Consider the following 25,122-nt stretch of genomic DNA (forward strand, 5'->3'; position numbering starts at 1 on the left):
TACTAATGTTTTCTATATATAAATAATAATAGTTAGTGCCATGTCACTAAGTTTTATCCTTACAAAGTGAGAAACACTTTCTCTGATAGAAACAAGTGAAAGGGGAAGAAAGAAATGAAAAGTGAAAAGAAGTGGGGAAAAATAAAATGAAAATAGAAGGGAAAGTGATATAACAGTTCAAGGAGTCGAAATCTAACGGTATTATTTAGAAACGAAATAACTATATCCGATCGGTAATCTAGTTATTTGGTCACAATTTGAATTATAGATGAAATATATATGTAGTAATATTTTATAAAAATATAATTATAATTATAAATATTCAAAAGTTATTATATTATTCTTATTGCTATATTTATGATTTATAATTAAACAATTATACTTTAAATAATACTTATTTAAAGTAATATATTCCTTATATATATATTATTTGATGTAAACTTGCATAAGAATTTGTAAATATTTTATAATGTATTAGATTTTCCTTGATATTTCCATATTCTTTTTTTCTTTTTCTTTTTTTTTTTATATATAAAAAAAAATAATTTTTTAAGTTAAAATAAAGTTTTAAAATATTATCATATCAAACACGTGAGAAATATTGAGAAACTTTCTTTTCCTTAATTATTAAAATTAACTAATAATGGATATAATAATTGATACGAAAGGTGATGAAGATTTGATGAAGAAAGATTGTTTAATAGAAAATGATGATGATTTAGATTTTGAAAATCATGGTAATTAAGTTTGTTTCACTATAATACTTATAGAGGTTATAGAAATTAAAAATGTATGATATATATATATTAATTTTTTATATATATTAATTTAACAGGTACACAGGCACTCAAATTTTTTGATATAGAGGAAGATTTAATTAAAAATGAAACTACAACAAAAAAGATAGTAGTTCGTAATGTAACTAAAGATATCGACCTCGACGAATTTGAGAAAGATATGGGTTGGTCAAATATAAGAAAGAAAAATAATCCAATATTTAATCAGGATGTAACTCATTTGACACAAGAATTGACAGCAGTAGATAAAATACTTGAAAAAAGTATTATTCAATCTGGTTTTGAAAAGTTAGAAGCTGTACCTCCTTATGAGATTAGTACAAAATTGCTAAAAGCTAAAAGACGTAAGGAGCGTAGTAAAACTAAGGGCAAAGATTGGTTTAATATGGGTGCTCCTGAATTAACACCAGAAGTTAAACATGATCTTCAAGTCATAAGAATGAGATCAGTATTAGATCCTAAACGATTTTACAAAAAGAATGATCTTAAAACATTACCACGATACTTTCAAATTGGTAAAGTTATTGATTCACATTTGGATTATTATTCTGGACGTCTTACTAAGAAAGAACGTAAGAAAACAATTGTGGATGAACTTATGACTGATGCTCAATTCTCTAAATATAATAAACGTAAATATAAGGAGATCATTGATGAGAAAAGAAGATTGCATTATAAAGCTCATAAACATGCAAAGAAACTTAAGGGAAAAAAAAAATAATATATGTAATTAGCATACATATTTCAAATCAACATTTTAAATATATTTGTAATTACATTATTTCATTAAATGTGTTTTAAATTTATGTGTTTTTAATAATTATAAAAATATAAAAATATATATGTAGTTTTAACATAGTTATAAACAAGGTTAATATAATCCTCCTGTAACATCTATGGATGCACCATTAATATAAGAACTCTTGGAAGATGCTAAAAATGTAATAACTTCTGCCACTTCTTCTGGTTTTCCCATTCTATGAAGGGGAATTCTTTTTATAAATAATTCCTTTATATTATCAGGTATAGTTTTTGTCATAGGAGTTTCTATAAAACCTGGTAGCACAGTATTAACACGAATTCCAAATCTACAATATGATTGATAATATTATAAATTTATAATTATATAATATTTATATAATATTATATAAATATTATTTTGTTCTTACTGTCCAAATTCGAGAGAAGCAGTTTTTGTAAGAGCTATTACTCCAGCTTTTGATGCAGCATAATTGGCTTGTCCCATGTTTCCTATTTTTCCAATAATAGAACTTATATTAATAATTGAACCACCTTTATTTACATTAGCATTAATCATTTCTTTTACTGCTGTTTGAATTATAAAAAAAGTTCCTTTTAAATTCACATTAAGTACTTTATCAAAATCCTCATTAGTAAGTTTCAAAATGAATTGATCACTTGTAATACCAGCAGAATTAACTATAATAGTAGGTGGAGTTGAATATTTATTTATTGCATTTTTAAATGCTTCTTTAATACTTTGTTCATTTAAGACTTCTACATTTAATGCTAAATGTTTGGTATCTAAAAATTATTATATAAATTTTATTATATTATTATTATTTATATTAGTACATAATAAAAAAATATTTTGTATCAAACCATTTAAAGATCTAATAGTTTCTTCAGCATTTTTTAAGTTTAGATCGGTAGCAATAACACTAGCTCCTTGTTTTGCCAAAATATGGCATACTTTTCTACCTATACCGCTTCCAGCACCTATAATTATAATAGATCTAGTAAAAAATATTTATCATAAGTATAAATTTTCGTTTAATCTTTAATTTTTTTTTCTACAAATACCTGTTACAAAAGCTATTTTTCCAGCTACCATTTTTTTTATTTTTGAAAACGATTAGTACAATATATTAATACAATATAATAAATAAATTATAAAACACTAATAATTTGATCTTATTTATACAACGTAAAGAAATTAAATTTCACTTTATCAAATTATTTTTTTTTTAATATTTTTTTTTGTTTTCTGATAATACGTAATATAAAAACAAATAGTAAAAGAACAACAAATATAGAATAAAAATTAAAAAATCATCTCTAAAACGGCTTAAATAAAACGTGAAAAACAACTAGTAGAAGACGGACAGAGATAAGATAAGAATTAACTATTAACGTCATCTTTGAATTTTTTTTTTAAATATATATATGTATAATATATAATATATAATATATAATATATTTAAATAAAAATAAACATATATATATTTATAATGTAATATATATATATAAAAATTGAAAATAGAATCTATCAAGATTTTTAATTATTAAGTTAAATAAAGAAAATAAAGTATTTCAGACATCAAAACCATTTTCTATTGCATAATTTTACAGAACTAGATAATTTTGTAGAAATAGAGTATAGAGAGAGAAGGACAGAGATAGTATAAAAATTCAGAAATCAGCGCCATCTATAGAGTGCCGCAAATGAAACACAAAAAGAAAGGATAGCAAATAATAAAAGAAGGATAGAGATAGATAAGAATTAACATTTGGCGCCATCTCTTGAATATCTAAGATACTTTCTTAAAAATAAAACACGTAAGAATTGAAAATTAACGCCATCTCTTAGCATTTTTAGAAAAATATTTTTAACATTTAAAGAAATATTTATCTTTAATATTCAAGAGATGGCGCTGAAAGTTAATTCTTAACTTCTCTGTAATTGAAATATAAAAAGAAAGAATAGCAAATGATAAGAGAAGGATAGAGATAGATAAGAATTGTCTATCTCTGTCAACGCCATCTCTTGAATATTATAAATAACTATTTCTTTAAATATTAAAAATATATTTTTAAAAATACTAAGAGATGGCGTTAATTGTCAATTTTCATTTACCTGAAAAAGTATTGAAGAAGTGTCTTTGATATTCAAAAAATGACTGAAAGTTAATTTTCTATCTTATCTTTATTCACTATTTATTATGTTCTTTTTATATTTCATTTATACTCTAGAGATGGCGTTAATTGTTCAATTTTCATCTTTTCTCTTTCTTCTATTATTTCCTTATCTATATTTGCTCTGCAAAATTTATACACTTAAAAAACGGTTCCGATATTTGATTTACTTTTATCTTCTTTTATTAATTTATTAATTAAAAATTTAAATAAATGGAAAATTTTAATAGAATATAATGTGATCTAATTTATATATATATATAAATAAAATATTTTTTATATTTTTATATTTTTTATATTTTAATGGGGTTTTACATATTTTTTAATAGGTAAATATTCTAATAGAAATTTGTCTATTTTACAAATATGAAATTAGTTTTCTAATGTTAATCACTTCTTATTTCGAATAATAAAGATAGTAATCGAAAATCATTCAAAAAGAAAAATAAAAATAAGAAATACTTGCTTGATTTTCATATAATTTTAATAATAAAATTTTTTTATTTTTTACCAAATTTTTAATCATAAGATCTATGAATTTAATATATACAATTCATGAAAAGAACAACCAAAGAAATTATTTTTAAAATCTATCTTTATTATGATTTATTTAAATATAATTTCTGTACTTACCGTTTTAAAGCATTTTAAATAGCCTGATTTTTTGCGCGATCGGTATTTCAGAATATTGAATATATAGTTATATTTCATTTGTGACAAGCTAATAAAGCGTACATAACGTCACCAATGACCAAAAGGCTCTCCTGATTGGACGGATTGTCAATAGAATCATAATAGCAATGAAAATTATTCATAAACTATCTAACTATATATAATTTTATTTATTTATAATCTTTAATCTTATGAATTCCTAATATTAAAATTTAATTTTCGTAATTTATATATCAAATACTATTGAAAGATGTAAAAAGAATTTAAAAAAAAAATTCAGTAAAGTAAAGTTTAATTTATAAAAGAATAAATACAAAATTATTATTTTTTATTATCTTTGTTGATTCAAAAGCTATAGTGATAAATTTTTGAATATTTATATGTAATAATAACAATAATTATACAAACATTGAACCAATTAGAACTTCTGTTGCCTAGGTAACCGTACCATATGCTGCTGACGTCAAAACACGTCTGCACTAGTCTGCAGTGACGTCAGGAACGCAATGCGAGTAGTTATGTTTATAGAAAAATTGAACTTGAATTATAGACTTATTCCAAATATTGTTTTTTAAAAAGATGGTAAAGAAAGATTTTAATATTTTGTAATATTAATATTAGTATAGATTTATTTTCATAACTATTAAATAGAATAGTTTTATTATACTAACAAAAATAGTGCAATAAAAATTAGATTTATAAAAATATGAAAATATTTATAATGATAATGCAATAATATATAATGCGTTAATTTTAAAATAATTTTAAAAATTAAATCATTTCATCATAAATTTGTATTTTGTGCTAATTATTGAGTTTTTAATGAACAGTTATGATCAAAAAATTTTATAAACTACTTTAAATATAAAACAATATGAAATAAGAGTTTAAAAATAAAAAGGCAAAAAAGAAAATAATATTAACTTGAAAAAATTGCAAAGAAATTGTATAAGTAAACAGGTAGAATTTAAATAGAGGAAGAGGAAGAAAATCAGTTGGAGGGGGACGGAAGATTGTACGCAGAGACTGGCAGCACCGACGCTTCAAGAAACATAGCCCCGCGCCTCTGCGTGGCGCCACGGCGGTCCGTGTGAACGCGTACACGGAATTTTCGTGTCGTAAGTTCGAGGCAGCGACAACTACGTCGCCGTCTTTCTTGTCCTCGACGTTGTCTTCCCGTCCTCGTCGATAGAGGAAAAAGCTATACTTTATATAGTTAGCTATGTCCTCTTCACGAGGTAGCGGCCCGGAATCGGGAGAACTCAGTGATTCCGAGGACGGTTATTTGGATACAGATCCATTAAGGTATGAGCTGAGAAATATACAAAATGTGATACACGTTACTCGACAAAACATTGACGCTCTGAATAATCGTTTTGCTGGATTTCAACATCCACCTTCGATATATTTGAATGAGTATCAAGAATTAACTAGCAAGTTGCATGATTTAGAATCTAAGGAACAGAAGCTCAATGAATTGTTGAATGCTGGTCGAGTATCTGGTAGTGCTTCCACATCAGAGAGTGAATCTCGTGATGCTAATGCATCTGTTAGAGGTCAAAGAACGCCAATGAAATCTCTGCTCAGGGCATATTTACCTAATCAACAACGTACAAGTGTACAAGTTCGTGAAGGACTTTCATTAAGAGATGCACTTGCCAAAGCAATGAAATTACGGAATTTAACTACAGAAATGTGTGTGGTATATATTTTGGGTGCAGACAACTCCAGATATCTTACTTCTTGGGATACCGACATCTCATTACTTGACTGCGATGAAATATCTGTGGAAATTTTGGATAAGTTTCCAATAACTACTTCCATTTCTCATAACTTTGTGCGCAAGACTTTTTTCTCACTAGCATTTTGTGAATGTTGTAGAAAACTCCTTTTTCAGGGATTTTATTGTAGAACTTGCAATTATCGGTTTCATCAAAGATGTGCTGGTGGTGTACCTGCTTTATGCCACCAAGTACGTATGCAAGATGCTTATTATCAAGCATTGCTAGCACATAATCTTGAAAGTACTGCTGGAATATTACAACTTCCTTCTGGATATGGATTAAGTAGAAGCATGTCTCCATCTCTTGCTCCATCAAGAAATCAAAGGCATCCACGTTCTTTGGGACAACAAGATCGTTCCAGTTCTGCGCCTAATGTTTGTTTTAATATGGTAAAACCAAGTGGAGAAGCTGCTAATATAGACGAATACACTAGATCTCAGAGTTTAGGTCGTCCTATTGGTACCACACAAAGTGCAGTATCACCTGGTAGCAGTCCAACAAAACACAGTCAGTCAACACAGGCTAGTCCTACTAGTACCTTAAGACCAAAAAGACCAAGAGCAAGATCAGCTGATGAATCATCTAAAAATCTTTTAGCACCTAGAGAATCCATAGAGGATTGGGAAATTCCAGCAGATGAAATCTTGATTGGAGCTCGTATTGGATCAGGTTCTTTTGGAACAGTATACAAAGCTCATTGGCATGGCCCTGTAGCTGTAAAAACACTCAATGTTAAAATACCCACTGCTGCTCAGTTACAAGCATTTAAAAATGAAGTTGCAGTTTTACGTAAAACACGGCATGTAAATATTCTTTTGTTTATGGGATGTGTTAGCAAACCACAACTAGCAATTGTTACTCAATGGTGTGAAGGTTCTTCATTATATAAACATTTACATGTATTTGAAACAAAGTTTGATTTATTCACATTAATAGAAATTGGAAGACAAACTGCACAAGGAATGGATTATTTACATGCAAAAAATATCATTCATCGAGATTTAAAGAGTAATAATATATTTTTGCATGATGATCTCACTGTAAAAATTGGAGATTTTGGTTTAGCTACAGCAAAGACTAGGTGGTCTGGTTCTCAACAATTTCATCAACCAACTGGATCCATTCTTTGGATGGCACCAGAAGTTATAAGAATGCAAGAAGAAAATCCATATAGTTTTCAATCTGATGTTTACGCATTCGGTGTGGTTTTATTTGAATTATTATCTGGCCAACTACCATATTCGCATATTAATAACAAGGATCAAATATTATTTATGGTTGGACGTGGAAATTTACGTCCAGATTTAAATAAATTGCGATCAGATACTCCTAAAGCACTGAAGAGACTGACAGAGGATTGCATTAAATTTTCCAGAGAAGATAGACCAATATTTCGTCAAATTTTAGCTAATTTAGAAAGTCTTTTACGAGGATTACCTAAAATAACCAAATCGACTTCTGAACCAAACTTAAACAGGACGCAGCTACAATCAGATGATTTTGTATACACTTGTGCTTCGCCAAAAACTCCAGTGAATTTCCAGTTCGGAGCATTTTCCTTTTATCCTTCCGGTGGGAACATATAAAAATATCACCCGAAGTAATGAGTCTGATGCAATTTGCATAAAATTAAATATTTAAAAAATTTTAAACGAAATCGTAATAAATTTAGCTATGAACAATCTATGCGATTCTTTCCAACTACACTTTGACTGTGTTGCAATTGTTCGCTCGATGTAGAATGTGATTATACAATACTTAATGCAATTAAGACAAAAAAGATAAGGACAGAAATTCATCTTATTAATTGACGTATCCGATGTATTTCATGGCAAGAATGCATATATAGCTTTTACCTTTACATACTTACTATCTATGAGAAGAACTTTTATTTAACAAGTTATCGTTTGCGTGTATCAACACATATTCGTAAACATGTGTATACACTCATGAACAAATACACGTGTATGCGTGTCGCGTAGAGGTCTGTTACTTTTGTGGAATCCTTATGAAGGATGTAAAAATAAAGTAAGTAATAGAAGTAACGGCATTTAAATTCGCGTGGGCCGTCATTTGTCTGTGAAGTATTTTTGCAAACGCCGAAGTGATTTTTGTACCTACTTCCTTCATGTTTGTCTTCAACATGCTCACATAAGAATTGTTCCTTTTCATATCATTTATAATTTATAGTTTAATATTAGAATATATATAAGTTTCATTAAAATTATCTAAAATACGCGTATATTATTTTTAAAAACGAAATGTAGACTCTTTGAACTCAAATTAGATATTCTATAGTAATAGACGTTTTATAATAATTACCTCTTTTTTTGTAGTAATTGTTTTCGATATATAATCATATTTGACTGATATTTTTTTTTATATATTTTTTTCTACGAAGTAAATTCTTTTGGTTTAATGAAACCAAAAGATTGTACTGTATTAAAAAATGACGAATGAAATTGAAAGTCAAATAAAAAGTGATATATATACTTGGCCTTTATTTTAAGACTTCATCGATATTATAAATTATAATGATAAGTCGTATGCGAATTTATTTTGGCTTGATTTGAAACATTATTAACGAATCAAGGCCTAAAGATCATTTAAATTCTCATTGATGGTAAAAAGGAGTAACATCGTATTGCAACTTAGATTAAAAAAGGTATTGACTAACTTCCATTTTTTTTCCTTACTTTATAGTCGGCTATTGTTCCTTGCATTTTAATATTTATTAATTTTTATTATTATTATTATTTTTTTTTTAAGTTCTTTTTCATTTTATTTGAGGCTTATAATGTAGGAAGAGGCGCGAATTTCACTTCGAAGTGATAAATTCATAAAGTATTTATTACATAGCATCAAAGACTTGAGTTCTATGAGATGATTAAAACTTTTGTTAGGATTAAACGTGTTTCAGATAAGGGCCCGATGAACAATAAATATGTATAAGGAGAATGTATGCAGTATAAAGAGTATTCAGCGAAAAAGATAAATAATAGAGGAAATAGAGGAAACTTTTTGGCTTGTGTGTCGTATAATTTAGGGGACGTGCAGTAGTAAAAAAAATTAGTGAAACTTTATTCGATGGGCATCTGAATCACGCTTACGCGATCAATGATAAACTATACTGACTACGTAACATTTTGCATCATTGATTCGCGGGCGTATCCTAAAATTTAACATCGATGCGGCACTCGTCAAATCGTGACATATTTTCTGAAGCATATGAAAAGGCCTAAGAGCAAATCTTTAAAATTTCATTAGTTAGAACGAGTGATCTTGTTTTGTTTAAAGCACGTGACAACCCGATTTATTATTTATTTATTTATATATAATCTAAGTGTGATGAACTGCAATTAAAAAGTAAAAAAAAAAATGAAAAAGAGGAAAAAATTAAATAAATAAGTGCCGGATTATAAAATCTTGAGAGTGTGTGATTGCGAAGAACTGTGAAAATGTGAATTGTAGGAGAAGAGAAAACGTGTTCGAATGTGTGTGTGTATGTATGTATATGCGAAAGAGAGAAAGAGAGAGAAAGAGAGAGTATGAGTGAAACGAAAAAATACCAATGAACACGTTCGCCGGAATAAAGGAATGCACTTGTCATTGTTAATGACGCTTTCTCGTAAGGGAAATAGTGAACTGTGAAACATAATTAACAATGTTATAAAAATATTAAATGGAAAAAAAAAATGAAAAAAAAGGAGGATGTTATGTAAGGTGCGGGGGATGACTAGCTTTCTAATAGCTTTCCGAGGTTTTTTATAGTGCAATTTTCTAGATATGGTAAAATCTTTGAAAGGATACGAATGGATACTCTGCGATGTACAATGGTTACGTTGTATAATATAGAAATTAAAAACCTATTTCTGCATTTTTTACTTATGTTTATATTTTAAACTATTTTATTTTTGTGATACAATTCAGATTTTGTAGAGCATGTTATCTATTGTTTGATAGAATTCTTTGTTAATCCTTAGTTAATTATGTGAAATAATTTTTTTGTTTTTATATAGATTTTGATTTTGATGCTTTAATTTATTGTAGAGAATATTAACATAGTACGAATGTTTATTTAAATATATATATAACATACATGAAGAAATGACGAATATAAACTAAAAAGAAAGCAAATTATAAAATTTGTAACCCTCGCGCTCTACGTCCTCCTTAATCAATCTTCCTATATATCACTATCAAATTTTAGAATATTATTTTCTCGGAAAACATTCCTCTGTACATTGCTTTAATATATATCGTACATATAGAAGGACTTGTATGTGATTACAAAAAATGGAACGTGTTTTTGTGTCGACCTGAAAACTGAGAAACTTTATTATGTTGTTTAGAATTAAAGAAAGTTAGTTCTTCGAGGCATAGAATCAAATCGAAAGTAATGAAAACAAATGAAACTGATCCATTTAAAAAAGAATAAAATCTAGTTTATTTGATATTTTTAAAAAATGGAATAATTTTTGATCTATAAATCTTCAGAATTTTTTTTAAATATGAAATTCGATGAAATTTATGATTTTGATACATCAAAGAAATTGATAAAATCATTTTTGGACAAAATGAAATAAATGAATCATTAAATATCGAATTTACTTTACTTTCCTCGAATCCTGCCTCGAACTTCAACTAGGTTTGACACGAAAAAACGATCGGATGAAAGATATTTCGTTTGATTGACAGACGTCGTATCGCACGTATTGACGTATTGTAATAGAATTTCGGCTCCGTTTTGGTCAAATTACGCTGAAGTTGCTGTTGAGTGAAATGCATGTCTTGTAACAAGATAGCGTGGCTGAGATTGGAAATACTTAACACAGTCAATCGTGACGATCGATTGATCATTGTATTCAACACAAAAAAAGAAAAAAATTAAAAAAAAAAATGAAAAAAAAAAGAAGTAAAAAATAAAAAGTTGACTCTTCATGTAATAAGTCTCGTTATTCCTTTAACGAAATTTAACATATTTCATCGATTAATCTAAAATATTATTGTTAAAAGAAATATGCTATTGATAAAACTTACAAGTGTGCTTTTGGATACAAAAATTCATTCGTAATTTTTATTGTTTCTTGCAGAAGCAATAATAATACTCGAATAATGACACTTCATAATATCAGTATTATTAAAGTATATGAATATAGTATAAGTGATAATTTTGTATAATGGAAAATTTTAATTAATGTATTCATTTTATTAGAAGTTGTTATTTGTATTAGAAGTTAATCAAACATATTATTTGTTTTGTTTAAAATCGTATAGCTTTTTGAATTATTAAGTAGATATATTCACAGATCTATATAATTTGAAAATATAAACGAGATTAATAATAAAAATTCAATTAAAAATCTTCTTTAAAATTGCACTTAAATATTAATCAAATCAAAATACAATTTTATTATATTTATATTTTATTTCAAAAATAACTTGGAGAAAACAATGAATACCACTGCCCTACATATGTTGTTCTATGTAAAATAATATTTGTACACGATAATCTTTTAAAAGCAATACGTAAGTACTGTATAATTGCATTTAAATCAAACATTGTGTTAAGTTTATATAACTGTGAAATTTATTAGCATTTGCCATCTGCTGTGGTGTTTTGTTCAAAGAGTTGTGAATTAATTAGAATTTATTGCAAATCGATTTTTTCTCATAATTATTTCAAATAAAATTAAGTAAGTATGAACAAATTGTTTTTTTTCCATTTTATTATTTTTAAGTTAAATTTAATGTAAGTATACATTATATATAACTTCATATAACAAATATTGGATTGTATGAATAACTTATTATTTATGATTATATAATCATTTTGCGCTTCAAATATTGCTCTTAAAGTGTAAATATGATTTAATCTAATGAATATCATAGTATTGATGGTAGCTTCTAAATGCAATCATGAAAATCAAGAATCCTTATCGGAAGATCATGACATCGCAAAACTCCAGTAACGAGATTTTATAAAGTTCTTTGTTCTATTCTTTTTATTCTGCGGAAAATCTAATTTTTAATAATTTAATTTAATCTTTATATATTAAATTGCATTAAATTTATAATATTCGCTTTTTATAAAAATGATCTTATATCAAAGTTAGATGAGTGAACATAAGGATATGATCGCATATAAAATTCGAATATATGTATATTATATATATAGCAAAAAATTCTAGTATTAGTTGGTACACATATAAACAAGAACGTATATATATAGAGATTAGAATCAACAACACAAATATATAAGTCTTGTATATGTACTTGTAACATGAGAGTGTATATGAGATGTGTAGAGGGAGCGCGCATGCGCAAATCCAGCTGGCGCCTTGACCGGCAGAATAGTCGATGCTGGAACTTCGTAGTGCGAGTATCTGTGTTCATCTTTAACATTTTGTCATCGTTAATTGGTACGCACTTATATTCGCGTATGTATACATATATTTGAGTCATAGAATAAGTGAAGAGTTTCATTTATGTACAATCGTTGTGAACAGGTGGATATCGAGGTCGCTTGTATTATTGCGTGAAACGAGGTTAGTTAACTTCGAATCGAATTTCGGGTGGTCATTTCAAAGTAGAACATCATGAGAATATTTGCCTTGAAGAAATAATCTCTGTTTTTTTTTACAATATTCAAATTAAAACGAATATGATTACGGATTATGTTCATCTCTCAATTTTTTTAAACGATATTTCATCATAACCAATCAGTCAAAAATAGTATCGCGTGTTCAACTGATCAGAGTTTATTTGAGTTTTTTATGAATTTACTAACTGTTTTATCTTTCTAATATCTTTTTTACATCATTTTCATGATATTAAGTTTAAACAACGTGAAGCATTTCTGTATTGAATGGATACCGGATATCGGTATGAAACATTTAAATATTGACAGATTGTTCGAGTAAACGTTGTTCCAATTTATTGTACTTTCAATAAACAGTGAATTATTTAACATCGAAGTATTCTTTGTCTTTTGCCATATCATAAAAGTAAGTTATTGAATAGAAAAAAATGTTATGATAAGGAAATTGATGAAGATCAATTGTATAATGATATAATTATAAAAGTACGGATTAATTGTGAAGTTATTATATGTCGATTCTATTATATGTCGATAGCTATTTAGAATGCTATTTGTCAAAGAGATAAAGTGATATTGATATAATATAATTTAATCGTATTCAAAAAGAGTATTGAAGAAAATGACATTGACCGACAAATAAGAGAGCAATCGTAGCGTATAAATTTTATGCCGCGGAATTGAATGTTGATTCAAACATTGATGTAGCATTAAACATTTTTATAATTGCTGTGAATATTACATTCTTATTTTTTCTCCAATGTTAGAATTTTAATATTTTGATGTTTATAACTTAGAATGTTTATTTAGTTGATTATGAATCTGTTTTTGATATATTTAATAATGTTATGCTACGATATAACAAATGTTATGCTATATCGTATCAATATTTCGATATTATTTGAAATGATAAAAGAACGTTTGAAAAACTTTTCATTTCTTCCAAAGATTTATGATCATATCGCGTAATTTGATTTCACATTTAGATAATCGTTATAATATTATGCCAAGATTTATAAATTTCGCATTTGTGGTTTTTTTAAATGTCGTTCCATTCTTAGACACGTATATGTTCGTTAAAAGCTGGAACATAACAGATATCGTGCCAAAGTTAATATCGATCGTTTGACTTTTATAATTTATCAGGCCCTTTTCTATTATGTAAAATTATTATATATTTCAAAAATTTTTATTATTAATTATTCTTTATTATTTAACAGACATCTAAATCTAAAAATCTAATATCTTAATATCTAATATCTAAAAATGCATTTTTTTTTTAACATAAAAAAGAAACGTTGTTTGCCTACGTCTTTTCTTCCAGTTAATGCCATACACTGTATTTGCTTTTCATGTTTCTTGTATCTGTTAAGCTTATCAGTGTGCATATATTAAAAGAACACGTATAATTACTCGCGTTTTCATTATTTATATATTCTCTCATCAGAATATTAGTGTTTTAATCAGCTCGTTATTTTATTTCTTTTTAGAAATCTGTATCGAATTCTAGTAGCAGAATAAAAGAGTTCATCTCGGAAGGAGACAGAGGAAGAAGGCTAGAGGATCAAATAAATTTCGTCTTATCTCTCTCTTGTTCCTGTCAGTATTGTCTCTGCCAAAGACTGCATCGAATCTGATTTTTTCCATTATTTTTCTTCTATCTTCAAGAATTATATTATTTTGTTTTGATATAATTGCTCGCTAATCCAACGATATTCGTCGCTGAAGAAACTGGAACAACCGTTGTCCATAAATAGTGATTACAAGACTTTGCCAACTCGTTCTTGTAATCGAAACATGTGTCAGTCACGTTCTTAACCCACATATTGTCCAAATATTATATCTGTACCTTGTACAGTAGAAAGTAGCTGCAGAAGGGTGGAAAAGAATAGAAATTTTCTCTATAAATCGATCATACTATGGAAAAAAAAACTTGGTCGATTAACGAATCGAATTCGATAAAATTGATTTGAATATTATTTCCTGATTAAAGTTCGCTCTTGAGGATAATAACGAGTTCGACGAGTGAACGAATGTGCAAAGCAATAGAGTGGGAGAATGAACGGTTGGCAGCTTTGGACATGGGATAGATGATAGATCGTAAATAATGGGGTGGTAGAGCGAACAAGAAGTGCAAAATGGATTGGGTGCCTCGGCTCAGGTAGCCAGAGACGACAAAGTCGCGGGCACCAGGGCAAACGAGCCCCGAGCTTCTAGCAAAGCTTTTTCTTTTCTCTGTCTATCTTCTGTTCAAGAAAAAAAAGATATCGCATGGATGGGCGTTATTGATATTTTTCTGAAAGACTGTTTTTTATTTTTTGTCGTTTACCGATCGGTGTTATGAAAAAAAAAAAGACTGAACGTGATAATCAATAAATCAACCAAGGAATTAATCCGCAAGCTTTATCATTGTCGGTGAAACGTATCGGAGGAAAGATTGAACCGATTAATCGATGCAACAGTTCCCGGATTTATTCCAAGAAGGAGAAGAAACTTGATACGAATTTACACGTGATCTCTGATCCAACAGAACGCTCGCGTCTGACTCACAAAAAGACTGAAGAACATACGTTGATTCATTTGTCGAAAAATGTTCGCATATTGCGTTCTGTAGAATATATACTGGCTTTCATTTGTTGCGTCACACGTACATATCTTTCGGGATCTCATGTAATTGTCATACATACACACGTGCATGTACACATACACAGCTTGTCATATCAGCTATATGAGCTTTTGAGAAATTTCTGACGAACATATACACAAAACATTATACGCGTGTCGTAACACGCATTTTCGATTATTATACATATTGCAAATATATTGCGTACATGTACATGCGTATAGAAATAATATATATATATATATAAAATACAAAATATATATATATGTATCTATGTACATGTAAAAAATCTCTTTCGCTGCCTAATAGAAATATTCGTGGATAAAGTGGCGCATATGATACGGTAAAAGACCAACTTCTGTATTGATATATCTGTCCTTTTTTCTATGAAAAGAATAATTTCTTTATGCCAGAAGATATTTAATTTCAAGGAAGGTATGTTTCTTCTTTTTTTGTTTTTCTAACGAAACACGTATTGAGAATAACGCGTGCAACGAAAAACTAATAAAGAAAAGTACTCAGAGTAGTGAGAAGTGTAATTGAAGTGTGATCGTTGCACGGGCTCGCAACAGATCAGGATGGGTTGTGGACAGAGCAAAATCGGCAATATCTATCCAAAAAACAAGAAGAACAAAAACAACACTGGCAAGAAAAATGGAGATTCTATCGGTGAGTAATTGACCGATAATTATTTTTATTTTCAATGTAAAACAAAGTCCACTTCAGTTACAGATGTTTCAAAGAATTGAATTTGAAATTTAAATTTAATTTACTTTATCCACATCTTTCTCCCTTCTTTCATCTCATAGATATTCTCTAAAAGATAATGATCATTCAATATAATTATAAATTGATACAAAATAGTTAATTATAAGTTTAGATGCATAAATATAATGTAAATATGTAATGATTTGACTAGTTTTCTTCATGGTTGATAAACGCGGAGGAGATTGGCATTCTTCGTGTAATTAATGTCGTTTCTCGTTAATCTAGCTCTGTCGCGTAATTGTTGACCCGATGACGGTAATTAAACAGATGTGTCTCAATCTAGGGCATCGACACCCATCGCAAGTGATTAAACGGTCACTTTGATTATTCTGCATTTCTTTGTAGCGAAATAATGTTTTTCTACACGCGAAAATGAATCGATTGAATCGAATTCTACTTTTAAATTGCATCTTTTACATTTTAAAATAGTAATGGTATTTAAAATTACATATTTGATTAACTTGTGTCGTAATCTTATTTAAGATGATAAATACGCTATAAGAACATCATAATCTTGTGAACAAGATCAAGGTCAAAATTGTATATTTAATTTAAAAAAAAAAAAACTATTAAGAGATTAAGAAACTATCATATTCTTAGCGGTTATTATCTGTTAATTAACTTTTAATTTTTCATTGTGAATTTTAGCTTTGAAGCTTGTCCATATAATGTATAATATTTATACATTATATAATATATAATAATTATTTTGAAATAATCAACAAGTTTTTGGAAAAATATTATTAATTTGTTTTATTCATCATATCCGAGGACGGAAAAAAAATTTTTCACTGAAAATGACAATTAAAGATAAATTGTCAAATCTCTAGTTTAAAATTACATTCCAGAACAGGTGGAACTTAACCATGGATCATTGCAGAATAGACATCCATATTTAGATTTCACGGATCTGTCTCGAGGCTAAATTGTAATTCTTGTTGTATAAGTACTACGCTACTAATTTCTCGTTTTTATTTGTTTTTAACGTAGTGTAACGAGTTTTTTCATGAGAATCATATCTTCTATACATACATATTGAATGTTCATTCGCATAGAATATCTTGTTTTTAGTAATTATTTTCATTAAAATAAATCAATTCTTTTATCATTGAATCTCTTATAAGTTTATCTTACTATTATTTTTACGTCATTACATTTAGTATCGTTGACTCATATTTTAAATCAAAAAAACGTATTTAGCTTCTTATGAAATTAAAATAGTAATATATATATGGATTTATCATCCAAGTATCCATTTTCAATTTTTTATTTTACTTGTAAAATCTATCAGATAAAATAGATAAAGTTTAATGAATATTTTTTCAAATTAAAAGATGATAATAATTAAACGTATTATATTTCTTCTTATAATAATTCTTCTTCTAATTTAAAAATAAATATATTTTATTCCTAGAATAGATATATAATAGAAATAAATATATTTTTTATTCTTTTTATATTGATAAATTTTACAATAAAATTTTCGGAAATTTCGTAACTGCTGCATGAATCATATTATCATTAATATCTTATTCTTTTTATTGATTTCGATGAAAGATGAACAAGTACAAGTAAATGAATGTCGAAAATAATTAATAGATAAGATGTTTCATGAATTTGTTATCGTAAAATTTTATATTAGAATTATATATAATAAAATCTTGTCAATAGAACGGCAACAAGTATATGCCGCGTACGTGGCCACGCACACGTACGCACGCGTGTAGGACCGATCGATTTTGTTCTTAACATATATCACTTGAGGTAGATTAGGTTCTGGGTTAGGTCATGCTAAAGGGAAATATAACATAATATCTTTTGAATAGTAAATTAACATTCAACAATCCTATTCTACTATTGTTCACACGCCTGTTTCATCTGTTAAAAATGATCTTTTTGATAAGTATTAAATATATTTGATGACATTCTCACGAAATATTCTTTATTGATTGACAAAAATTTCCTTTCATTCATTCAATTTGTTTTGTTATCGTTTCATTTGTAGAATGGATTCTGTATTTCTATATATTCTGATAATCAAATGTTCAAACAATACGATGTCTATTTCGAGCTATGTTTATCGCCCCAATTTCACTAGCAATAAATTATCAACGATTAAATAAAGATAGATTTTCTAAATGGTAAAATAACGCGACCTAGATTCGTTGATTCTGTTTTTTTTTTGTTTTTATCGATTTTCTTAAACAAATATATTCTTATTATATTCTTATATATTCTATAAAATTCTTAAACAAATATATTTTAATATTAATGACTATTTTCCATTCAATGATTTGTATATTCATAATAGTAAAATACATATAATAATATAATGATAATAAAAGAAAAAACAAATTGGTATATCACACGACTTGAAATCGCATGTCGGATCGTGGTTTGTTGTTTACCGGCTTCGACGGCTGCGAGCTAAATATATCATGCGATAATTCTGATATTTATATCATTATGAAGGCTTTGCTACAGTACTTTGAAACTCTACTGTTTAATAATTTTTTATATATGTATCAAAATTATATATTTTTAATTATATGTATTTAAATAATGGCTTAAATAACAATTACGTAATGAGATCCTTGATTCTATATCTATTGCTTAACCTTGAAAACGATCGAAGATCATAAAATTGTACTGAAATCTATTTGTTATATCATAAAAACATTACATTAAAAATAAAATATATTGCATATTTTGTAGAAATTTTTTATGATATCAAAATTGAAGCTAAAAGTATATTTTTTATTGACTATTTCTAATATAATATATTTAGAAAGTACAAAGTATTTAGTTATTAATACTTTACAAGTACAAGTAATTATTAATACTTTATATTTTATATATTATTATTGCAAACATTCTGCCAAAAAAATTCATAAATACTTCTATTATTATGTATTATGTATTATGTATTATTATAAATATATACGTAAATTCAAAAATATGTATATATATATATATATATATATTAAGAATTACTATAAAAATTCATTGTATATTATTTATTATTTTTCAAAATAAGTACATATACATTATACTAATATATCAATATGATTTTAAATATTTGAAAATATATATTTAATTAACGCAAATTGTTTGAATATCAAATTTTAAATATCATATCTGAAATATTACAGTTTTCAATTTTCTACTAACTGTGAAATGTTGCGCGCGCACTTAGTTGCCAGTTCACACTGTTTACAACGTTGCCATTATTTAAGCGGGAGTATATGCCGCCAAACGGTTAAAGTGCTTGTTGTGTGCATGCAGACATTCGGTATGTATTCATATCTTGGATCGAGTCGCGTGTTCGAGTTTGATTTCTATAGTGTTTGACCGGTGTTTCGTCAAAATACGCTAAAACCGACACATCTTTACTTGGTAAACAAGACAAGTTCCAAGGCCTAAAGCTGATATTATCGTACTTGGTAGTAGAGCAGTTAACGACTTGCCTACGTGATCGTTGTTCCGCCTATAAAAGGGTCGCGTCTCTCTAGCATCAGTGTCTGTCTTTCGTAGCAATTTCGTGTGTAAGCATCATTCGTTTCTATTATTGAAAAATTATTGAATTGTTTCGGTACTTCCTCTTATTTATATCTAACGTTTATTGATTATTATCACGAATTTATCGATATACGCAACGTTATAAAAGTGAGGTTAAGTAATCGGTACGTAAAAGAGAACACTTATCAATCGGTGACAGTGAACGGTTTTTATTGTACGCTGCTCATCGGAATTGACATTTTATCTGAGTGGAAAACCTTTGTCCTATCAGGACGTCGGATTTTGAGAATAAACAGAAGAAGGCGAAGATGTGGCTAAAAGTACTTAGGCAAAATATATCACATTTTGCCCGTAGAACGAAAGGTAATGTTTGTTCATTCAAATTAGAACTGAGAGGGGAAATGAGTTGTTAGTTATTGCTATGGAAAAAATATCTAGTTATAGATATTAGAAATTAAACGATAATGCAGAAAATATAAAGTTTTTTTTATTTTTAAATACTTTGTAACCAGTAATGAATACAATTATAGTAGAATAAATAAAATAAAATATTCATGTATAACCTCAGTGTAGGTAATTCTATCCTCGAATTAGGCTGCATTCTAATTTAAGCCCGTCTCGCATTTCGCGGTCTTTCGGAGAAGTGAATTGTGGAATGTGCGGTGACGATGCTGTTGCAGCTGCATGACTCACAGCTGCTTCAGCAATACATATCCGGCTTTTACATTATTCTAAGTTTGTTAACCTTAAAAAATTATATAAATATGTTCCATATTTAAAATGAAATTTATTGCATGTTATATAACTTTAATGCAATTATTGTGATAGTTAAGTTTTGCATTGAATTATAAATAATCGAGTATTAAAAACTTAGAAATCGAATATTCTGCAATTATATCTTTTTATCAATAAATAATTTTTGATATCTTTAATAAGAAAGTACACACTTATTATATTATATATATTTATGTGCAATCAATTTTTTTAAATTTTAACAATTATTGTCTTAAATGTTAAAACTAATATATAAAAATTATATATATAAAAATATATATATAAAAACTATAATCAAATCATTTTTTTCTGATTAATTCAATCTTGAAAACAAGATATGAAATAGATGTTTATTTCAATAATTATTTTCAATTTATTATCAATGTATTGTTAATTTCAGAATAAAAACTTCCACCTGTATATCATGTATGTCATGCATTCATATAATGCGTTGCAATTTATTAATAGATATCTTATATGCATAAAGTATATAATTTATTATATATTACAAAGTAACTTTTTCTTTGGCACAAAAGTTGGATTTCAAATTTTAGTGCAAGATTGACGACTTGAATTATCTTATCGTTATTTAAATTTCTATTTCTAAATCTGAAGAAAGTTCAAACTGTTCGATGTTTCATTAAAAATTTGATAGCTATTGAAACAATACGTAGCACTATGCTATGCAGAAAATATCTTCGATCAAGTTGCATTCGATTTATTCTGTCAATCTTGTACAGACGTCACTTTCCCCTCTAGAATATGTTTCATACACATATATTGCATAGGGAAACGAGAAAAAAATACGTTGGTGTGACAGTCCCATGACGATGCATAGACTATGCGATATTGCACGCACTGGCGTAGATTCTCGAAAAAGATTGATACATAGTTTTTAGGTTATTCATTGGATTAATAAGATGTAAATAGACAATTTATTTCGAGGATCGCCATTCTATCAAAGATATTCTTCCTCTATTGAAATGCTGCTATCAATCCACTCTTTCTATATTTACATATTGTCATGCAAAAATAAAATTTCAAAAAGAATATTTCTAGTGATTTTAATAATTAACGATGACTCGTTAAAGAAACGTTGCAAATGTTTGCGAATTAGTTATGACGTAGAATATCTATAATGTTTTTTCAGAAAAACATATATATATTAACATTGTTGAAAATTCATTATTTCAAAGAAGTGATAGAAATAAAGAAAGAGGAGAGAAGAGACAGAGAAAAAGACTGCGTTTCTACGTAATTTTTGGAATAATAAACGCGCAGTTTAAAAAACGCGCAACGAAGATAGTAGCGAGATATTTAACGATATCTCGTTCTTATCGACTAATAAAAATCTTTATTATATAGTTAAATCTACTTTATCTGCATATATCCACTAGTTTGAATAGCTTTGTGCATTGCTCACACGGTATAATTAAAAATGATTAATCAGTAATTAAGATTCCGTATGTCTGAAATTATAGCAATTTTTTTTATTTAATATGATTTTTTTATCCGATGATCGATTTTAAGTTAGTAAATGTTTATTTTTTCATTCGCCGATATTGAAAATGTAATCAGTGGAATAATGCGCAGTATTCTTGGAAATTTTTCAAAATTCATCGATTCAACGCCATTTATAATTTTTATGCATCTAATAATTATTTATTTATCTCGTTAATTGCGAGGTTCAAAATACAACGTAGATGTATGCGTTATAATAATATCTGAAGCGGGTATTTGTTTTCGTTGTTAGTTTGTACGTTATAATAAGTCCAAAGGTTAACTCTTGAAAGTATTTAACTACTTTATTAACGCCTTATGCAAAAACATTATTAGCCTTACCTTCTTAAATTTTATGTTCATAGTTTTTACGAACAAAATAATTAAATAAAATTAAATAAAAATGGTACGAAATATATCAAATTTTTATGATTTAAAAATCACTGGACAATTAATATAATTCAAAACATTTCAAAACATCAAAATATTTTTTATTGATACTTGATTTATTATTGATACTTGAAAAATATCTTTATTTTTTTCTCTTCCTTTTTTTACAACATATAATAAATATATATTCGTAATATATATTTTTTGATTATGCGTTGCTTTCCTTATTGAAAGAAATTTGCATGCAGGCACAGACTATAGAGAAACATTCATGGAACATTTTATCATTCAAAAAGAACGCGAAATCCTTGAGATCACCTGTAGTTCTTAAAAAAAATATCTCGTACTGTCTCCATGGTATCGCTTTTCGTGGTCTCGTGAACGCGATATCATAAAACAGTGAGCGTTTCACCGTATTGGAATATGAGTTGTTGCTTCGAAAAAAGTTCTTTTCCTGTTTTCATAGATATTTTTCATAGATATCAAATAGATTCGTTTTTTTGTTTCTTTTTTAACAATTATATTATTTTTAACGTCTTGCTATATTTATCTATTTTATATTTATAAAAATAATTTAGAGTAAAATAATTGATGTGCGTAAAAGTCATGGAAAAATTTCTCCAGATCCGATCAGGGCTTTCGCGATAAGTATAGCTTATATTTGTTTTCGTGAACATTTATTAACAATACGGAGAATCCTCCTTTTATCGCGGATGTTGGTGAAATGGTTGGTATATTTATTTGTATTATTTTCACAGTGTGCAAGTATAGATACATATTTATATAAGTGATACCTATAAATCAATTTATTACACATTGAATGAAATACTGTATCACGTGCGTAATAAATAAATTTTCTGTTAATAAAACACAATAATTCAACACGCGAATATTATGATTTATAGTAATATATCTCGTGATATAGAACGATTTTTTTCAATTTACAAATAATTTTTTCAGATAAATGGATTAATTCACAATACAATTCAAAAAAATTATATAAATAATAAATGTACATATAATTATAATGAGATATTTTTTATACATTATTTGAATATTTGAACACATTTTAAATAAAGTCTGCATATAACAAATGCTAGATCTCTTAAAATCCAAAATCTTTTTTATTTTTCGTAATCACTATTCGGATAAAAATTTATATGATAAATTATTCTTAATTTCAATTAAGGATAAGATTATTATATTATTGCAGATCAAAGTACATATTCAGGTTTTCTCGAAAAGATCTCGTGGATCACGTGGAGAGAGAAAAAAGGAAAGGAAATCTCTCTCTTCTAATGACCGTCTTTTCTCGTCGTCTAGACTATTACGTTTCTCCGAAGAAATTGCCTGACGCCTTAATAGAAGTTGCGGAGACCAATATCGTTTCTCTCTTTTATTTTACTTATATAGAAAGAGAGACTGGTCTAGGTACTGGAATCACTATCAATCGTTGTCCAAGTATTGATTTTCACGGAAACCAGTTACATCGCGGTAATTCGAACTCGCGACTCATATCCGTATGGTACCATTCGTCGGACGCGCCTCTTTTTTTCTTAGTCATTGTAAATGTTTCAATCGCGTATCATTTCATTTTATTCTTCGATGATTTATAATTGTCCGATTAATAATCGTTATTGCTCTATCCTTCTTCTGTTTCAATTGTTTTTAAAAAGACGCAAAGTATATATCATGTTAACGAAACTTTATAATTCTCTATTATTTACAAAGAAGCTACGAGTCAATGAAATTTAATATTTACCAATCAAATAGAAGATTACGCCAGAGGTGAAATACTGATAATATCACTAGATAATATATCTTTCAAATGCGAGCAACAGTGTAGTTACATTGTAATGGAAGGCGTCACGAGGTTTTCGTATGATGATCGTACGATATATTGTTAACTTGCTTGTCGAAGAAAAAAAACCAATATATTTTAAAATAATTTAAATATGAATGGGGCAACGTTATTGAATGCACGTTTTGAAATTTTATGGTTGAATAATTTTTCAAAAACATATCATCCAGCGAAAGAATATATCGAGAATTTTAAAAAGAGAAAACCAAAGTATCGAATATTGATATACAGTTCGCTTCCTGTATTCACATACAGTAATCGTACGTTCTTTGTTCACGTTAACAGATCGATCTTTAACGTGGATTATGAATTATTTATGATCCCACGTGTGAACGTGTGTGTATGTACTTAGGTCTTCCTTAGTTTTCAATCGATGCTCACGAGACTTCGTAGTAATAACGGTGTTATGTATATGACAAGAAATTCATCGATAAATTCTTATCAATTCGCCCTGGAAAAAAAAAAGTAAATTACTTCCCAGCGGTGAGATAAAAAAGTATAGATAGCAATATCGAGGTCAATTTTGATCTCCTCTAGATAAAACTAAAAAAACTCCATGGAGAGAACATTGTTTCTTATCTATCTATCGAGGAATTAGGCATTTCTCGCTTCTTTGCCTCCAAATAGAACATCTTCAACGTACCGTTGTAAAGCAATAAATTCATGGCTTAGTTACCAGTCGTTCGCCTTAAAGCAGCTGCATACTAGACCAAATTGAATCCAGAAGGATCGAATCGAGAGCGAATTGTATGTAAACGTGCGCTTTCCTCTGTTTTGATTCATGTGTTTTCGCATAGCACATGGTGTAACATTACTTCAAAAAGCTCATTTTTCTTTCTCTGCTTTTTCCCATTTGATTTTATAAATCTTTCTAAATTTCTCCACAAGATAAAAATTCA

The 25,122-nt window shown here is 27.7% G+C and overlaps 4 protein-coding genes across 8 annotated transcripts in view; 3 read left to right on the top strand and 1 right to left on the bottom strand.

Moving 5' to 3' along the window:
• Positions 1 to 481: 481 nt before the first annotated feature.
• On the top strand, positions 482 to 1,621 carry LOC122716426 (deoxynucleotidyltransferase terminal-interacting protein 2). Its single transcript, XM_043939486.1, has 2 exons — positions 482 to 737; positions 836 to 1,621. The coding sequence occupies exons 1-2, from the start codon at positions 644 to 646 to the stop codon at positions 1,516 to 1,518; spliced, it is 777 nt and encodes a 258-aa protein (XP_043795421.1). The 5' UTR covers positions 482 to 643; the 3' UTR covers positions 1,519 to 1,621.
• Positions 1,551 to 2,887, bottom strand: LOC122716427 (estradiol 17-beta-dehydrogenase 8). Its single transcript, XM_043939487.1, has 4 exons — positions 2,622 to 2,887; positions 2,421 to 2,537; positions 1,967 to 2,342; positions 1,551 to 1,885 (listed from the first exon to the last, which is right to left on the bottom strand). Exons 1-4 carry the CDS (start codon positions 2,650 to 2,652, stop codon positions 1,669 to 1,671), a joined length of 741 nt encoding a protein of 246 aa, XP_043795422.1. The 5' UTR covers positions 2,653 to 2,887; the 3' UTR covers positions 1,551 to 1,668.
• Positions 2,888 to 5,412: 2,525 nt separating this feature from the next.
• On the top strand, positions 5,413 to 11,136 carry LOC122716406 (raf homolog serine/threonine-protein kinase Raf). Its single transcript, XM_043939437.1, has one exon. The coding sequence runs from the start codon at positions 5,629 to 5,631 to the stop codon at positions 7,774 to 7,776; it is 2,148 nt and encodes a 715-aa protein (XP_043795372.1). The 5' UTR covers positions 5,413 to 5,628; the 3' UTR covers positions 7,777 to 11,136.
• A 1,409-nt stretch (positions 11,137 to 12,545) lies between these two features.
• The window catches only part of LOC122716423, a 32,460-nt gene continuing 19,883 nt past the window's right edge, over positions 12,546 to 25,122 (top strand). The window contains exons 1-2 of one of the 5 annotated variants that reach the window (XM_043939477.1): positions 12,546 to 12,612; positions 14,279 to 16,080. In XM_043939477.1, the coding sequence (XP_043795412.1) occupies positions 15,990 to 16,080 (91 nt within the window). In that variant the 5' untranslated portion in view covers positions 12,546 to 12,612; positions 14,279 to 15,989. Of the gene's footprint in view, positions 12,739 to 14,278; positions 16,081 to 19,479; positions 20,062 to 25,122 lie in introns of those variants that run through there. The other 4 variants (XM_043939479.1, XM_043939478.1, XM_043939482.1 and 1 more) reach the window with 4 other exon arrangements.

The sequence above is a fragment of the Apis laboriosa genome, unplaced genomic scaffold (genome assembly GCF_014066325.1).
Source record: "Apis laboriosa isolate Shangri-la unplaced genomic scaffold, ASM1406632v1 scaffold45_cov149, whole genome shotgun sequence".
Classification (NCBI taxonomy): domain Eukaryota; kingdom Metazoa; phylum Arthropoda; class Insecta; order Hymenoptera; family Apidae; genus Apis; species Apis laboriosa.

Bases quoted from the DNA above. Each gene is read 5' to 3' on its own strand.
- LOC122716427 (XM_043939487.1), bottom strand. From the start codon at position 2,652: ATGGTAGCTGGAAAAATAGCTTTTGTAACAG. The intron at 2,343-2,420 runs GTTTGATACAAA...AATAATTTTTAG, and splicing joins AACTATTAGATCTTTAAATG to ATACCAAACATTTAGCATTA. The intron at 1,886-1,966 runs GTAAGAACAAAA...ATCATATTGTAG, and splicing joins GCTTCTCTCGAATTTGGACA to ATTTGGAATTCGTGTTAATA.
- LOC122716426 (XM_043939486.1), top strand. From the start codon at position 644: ATGGATATAATAATTGATACGAAAGGTGATGAAGATTTGATGAAGAAA. The intron at 738-835 runs GTAATTAAGTTT...TTAATTTAACAG, and splicing joins TTTAGATTTTGAAAATCATG to GTACACAGGCACTCAAATTT.
- LOC122716406 (XM_043939437.1), top strand. From the start codon at position 5,629: ATGTCCTCTTCACGAGGTAGCGGCCCGGAATCGGGAGAACTCAGTGAT.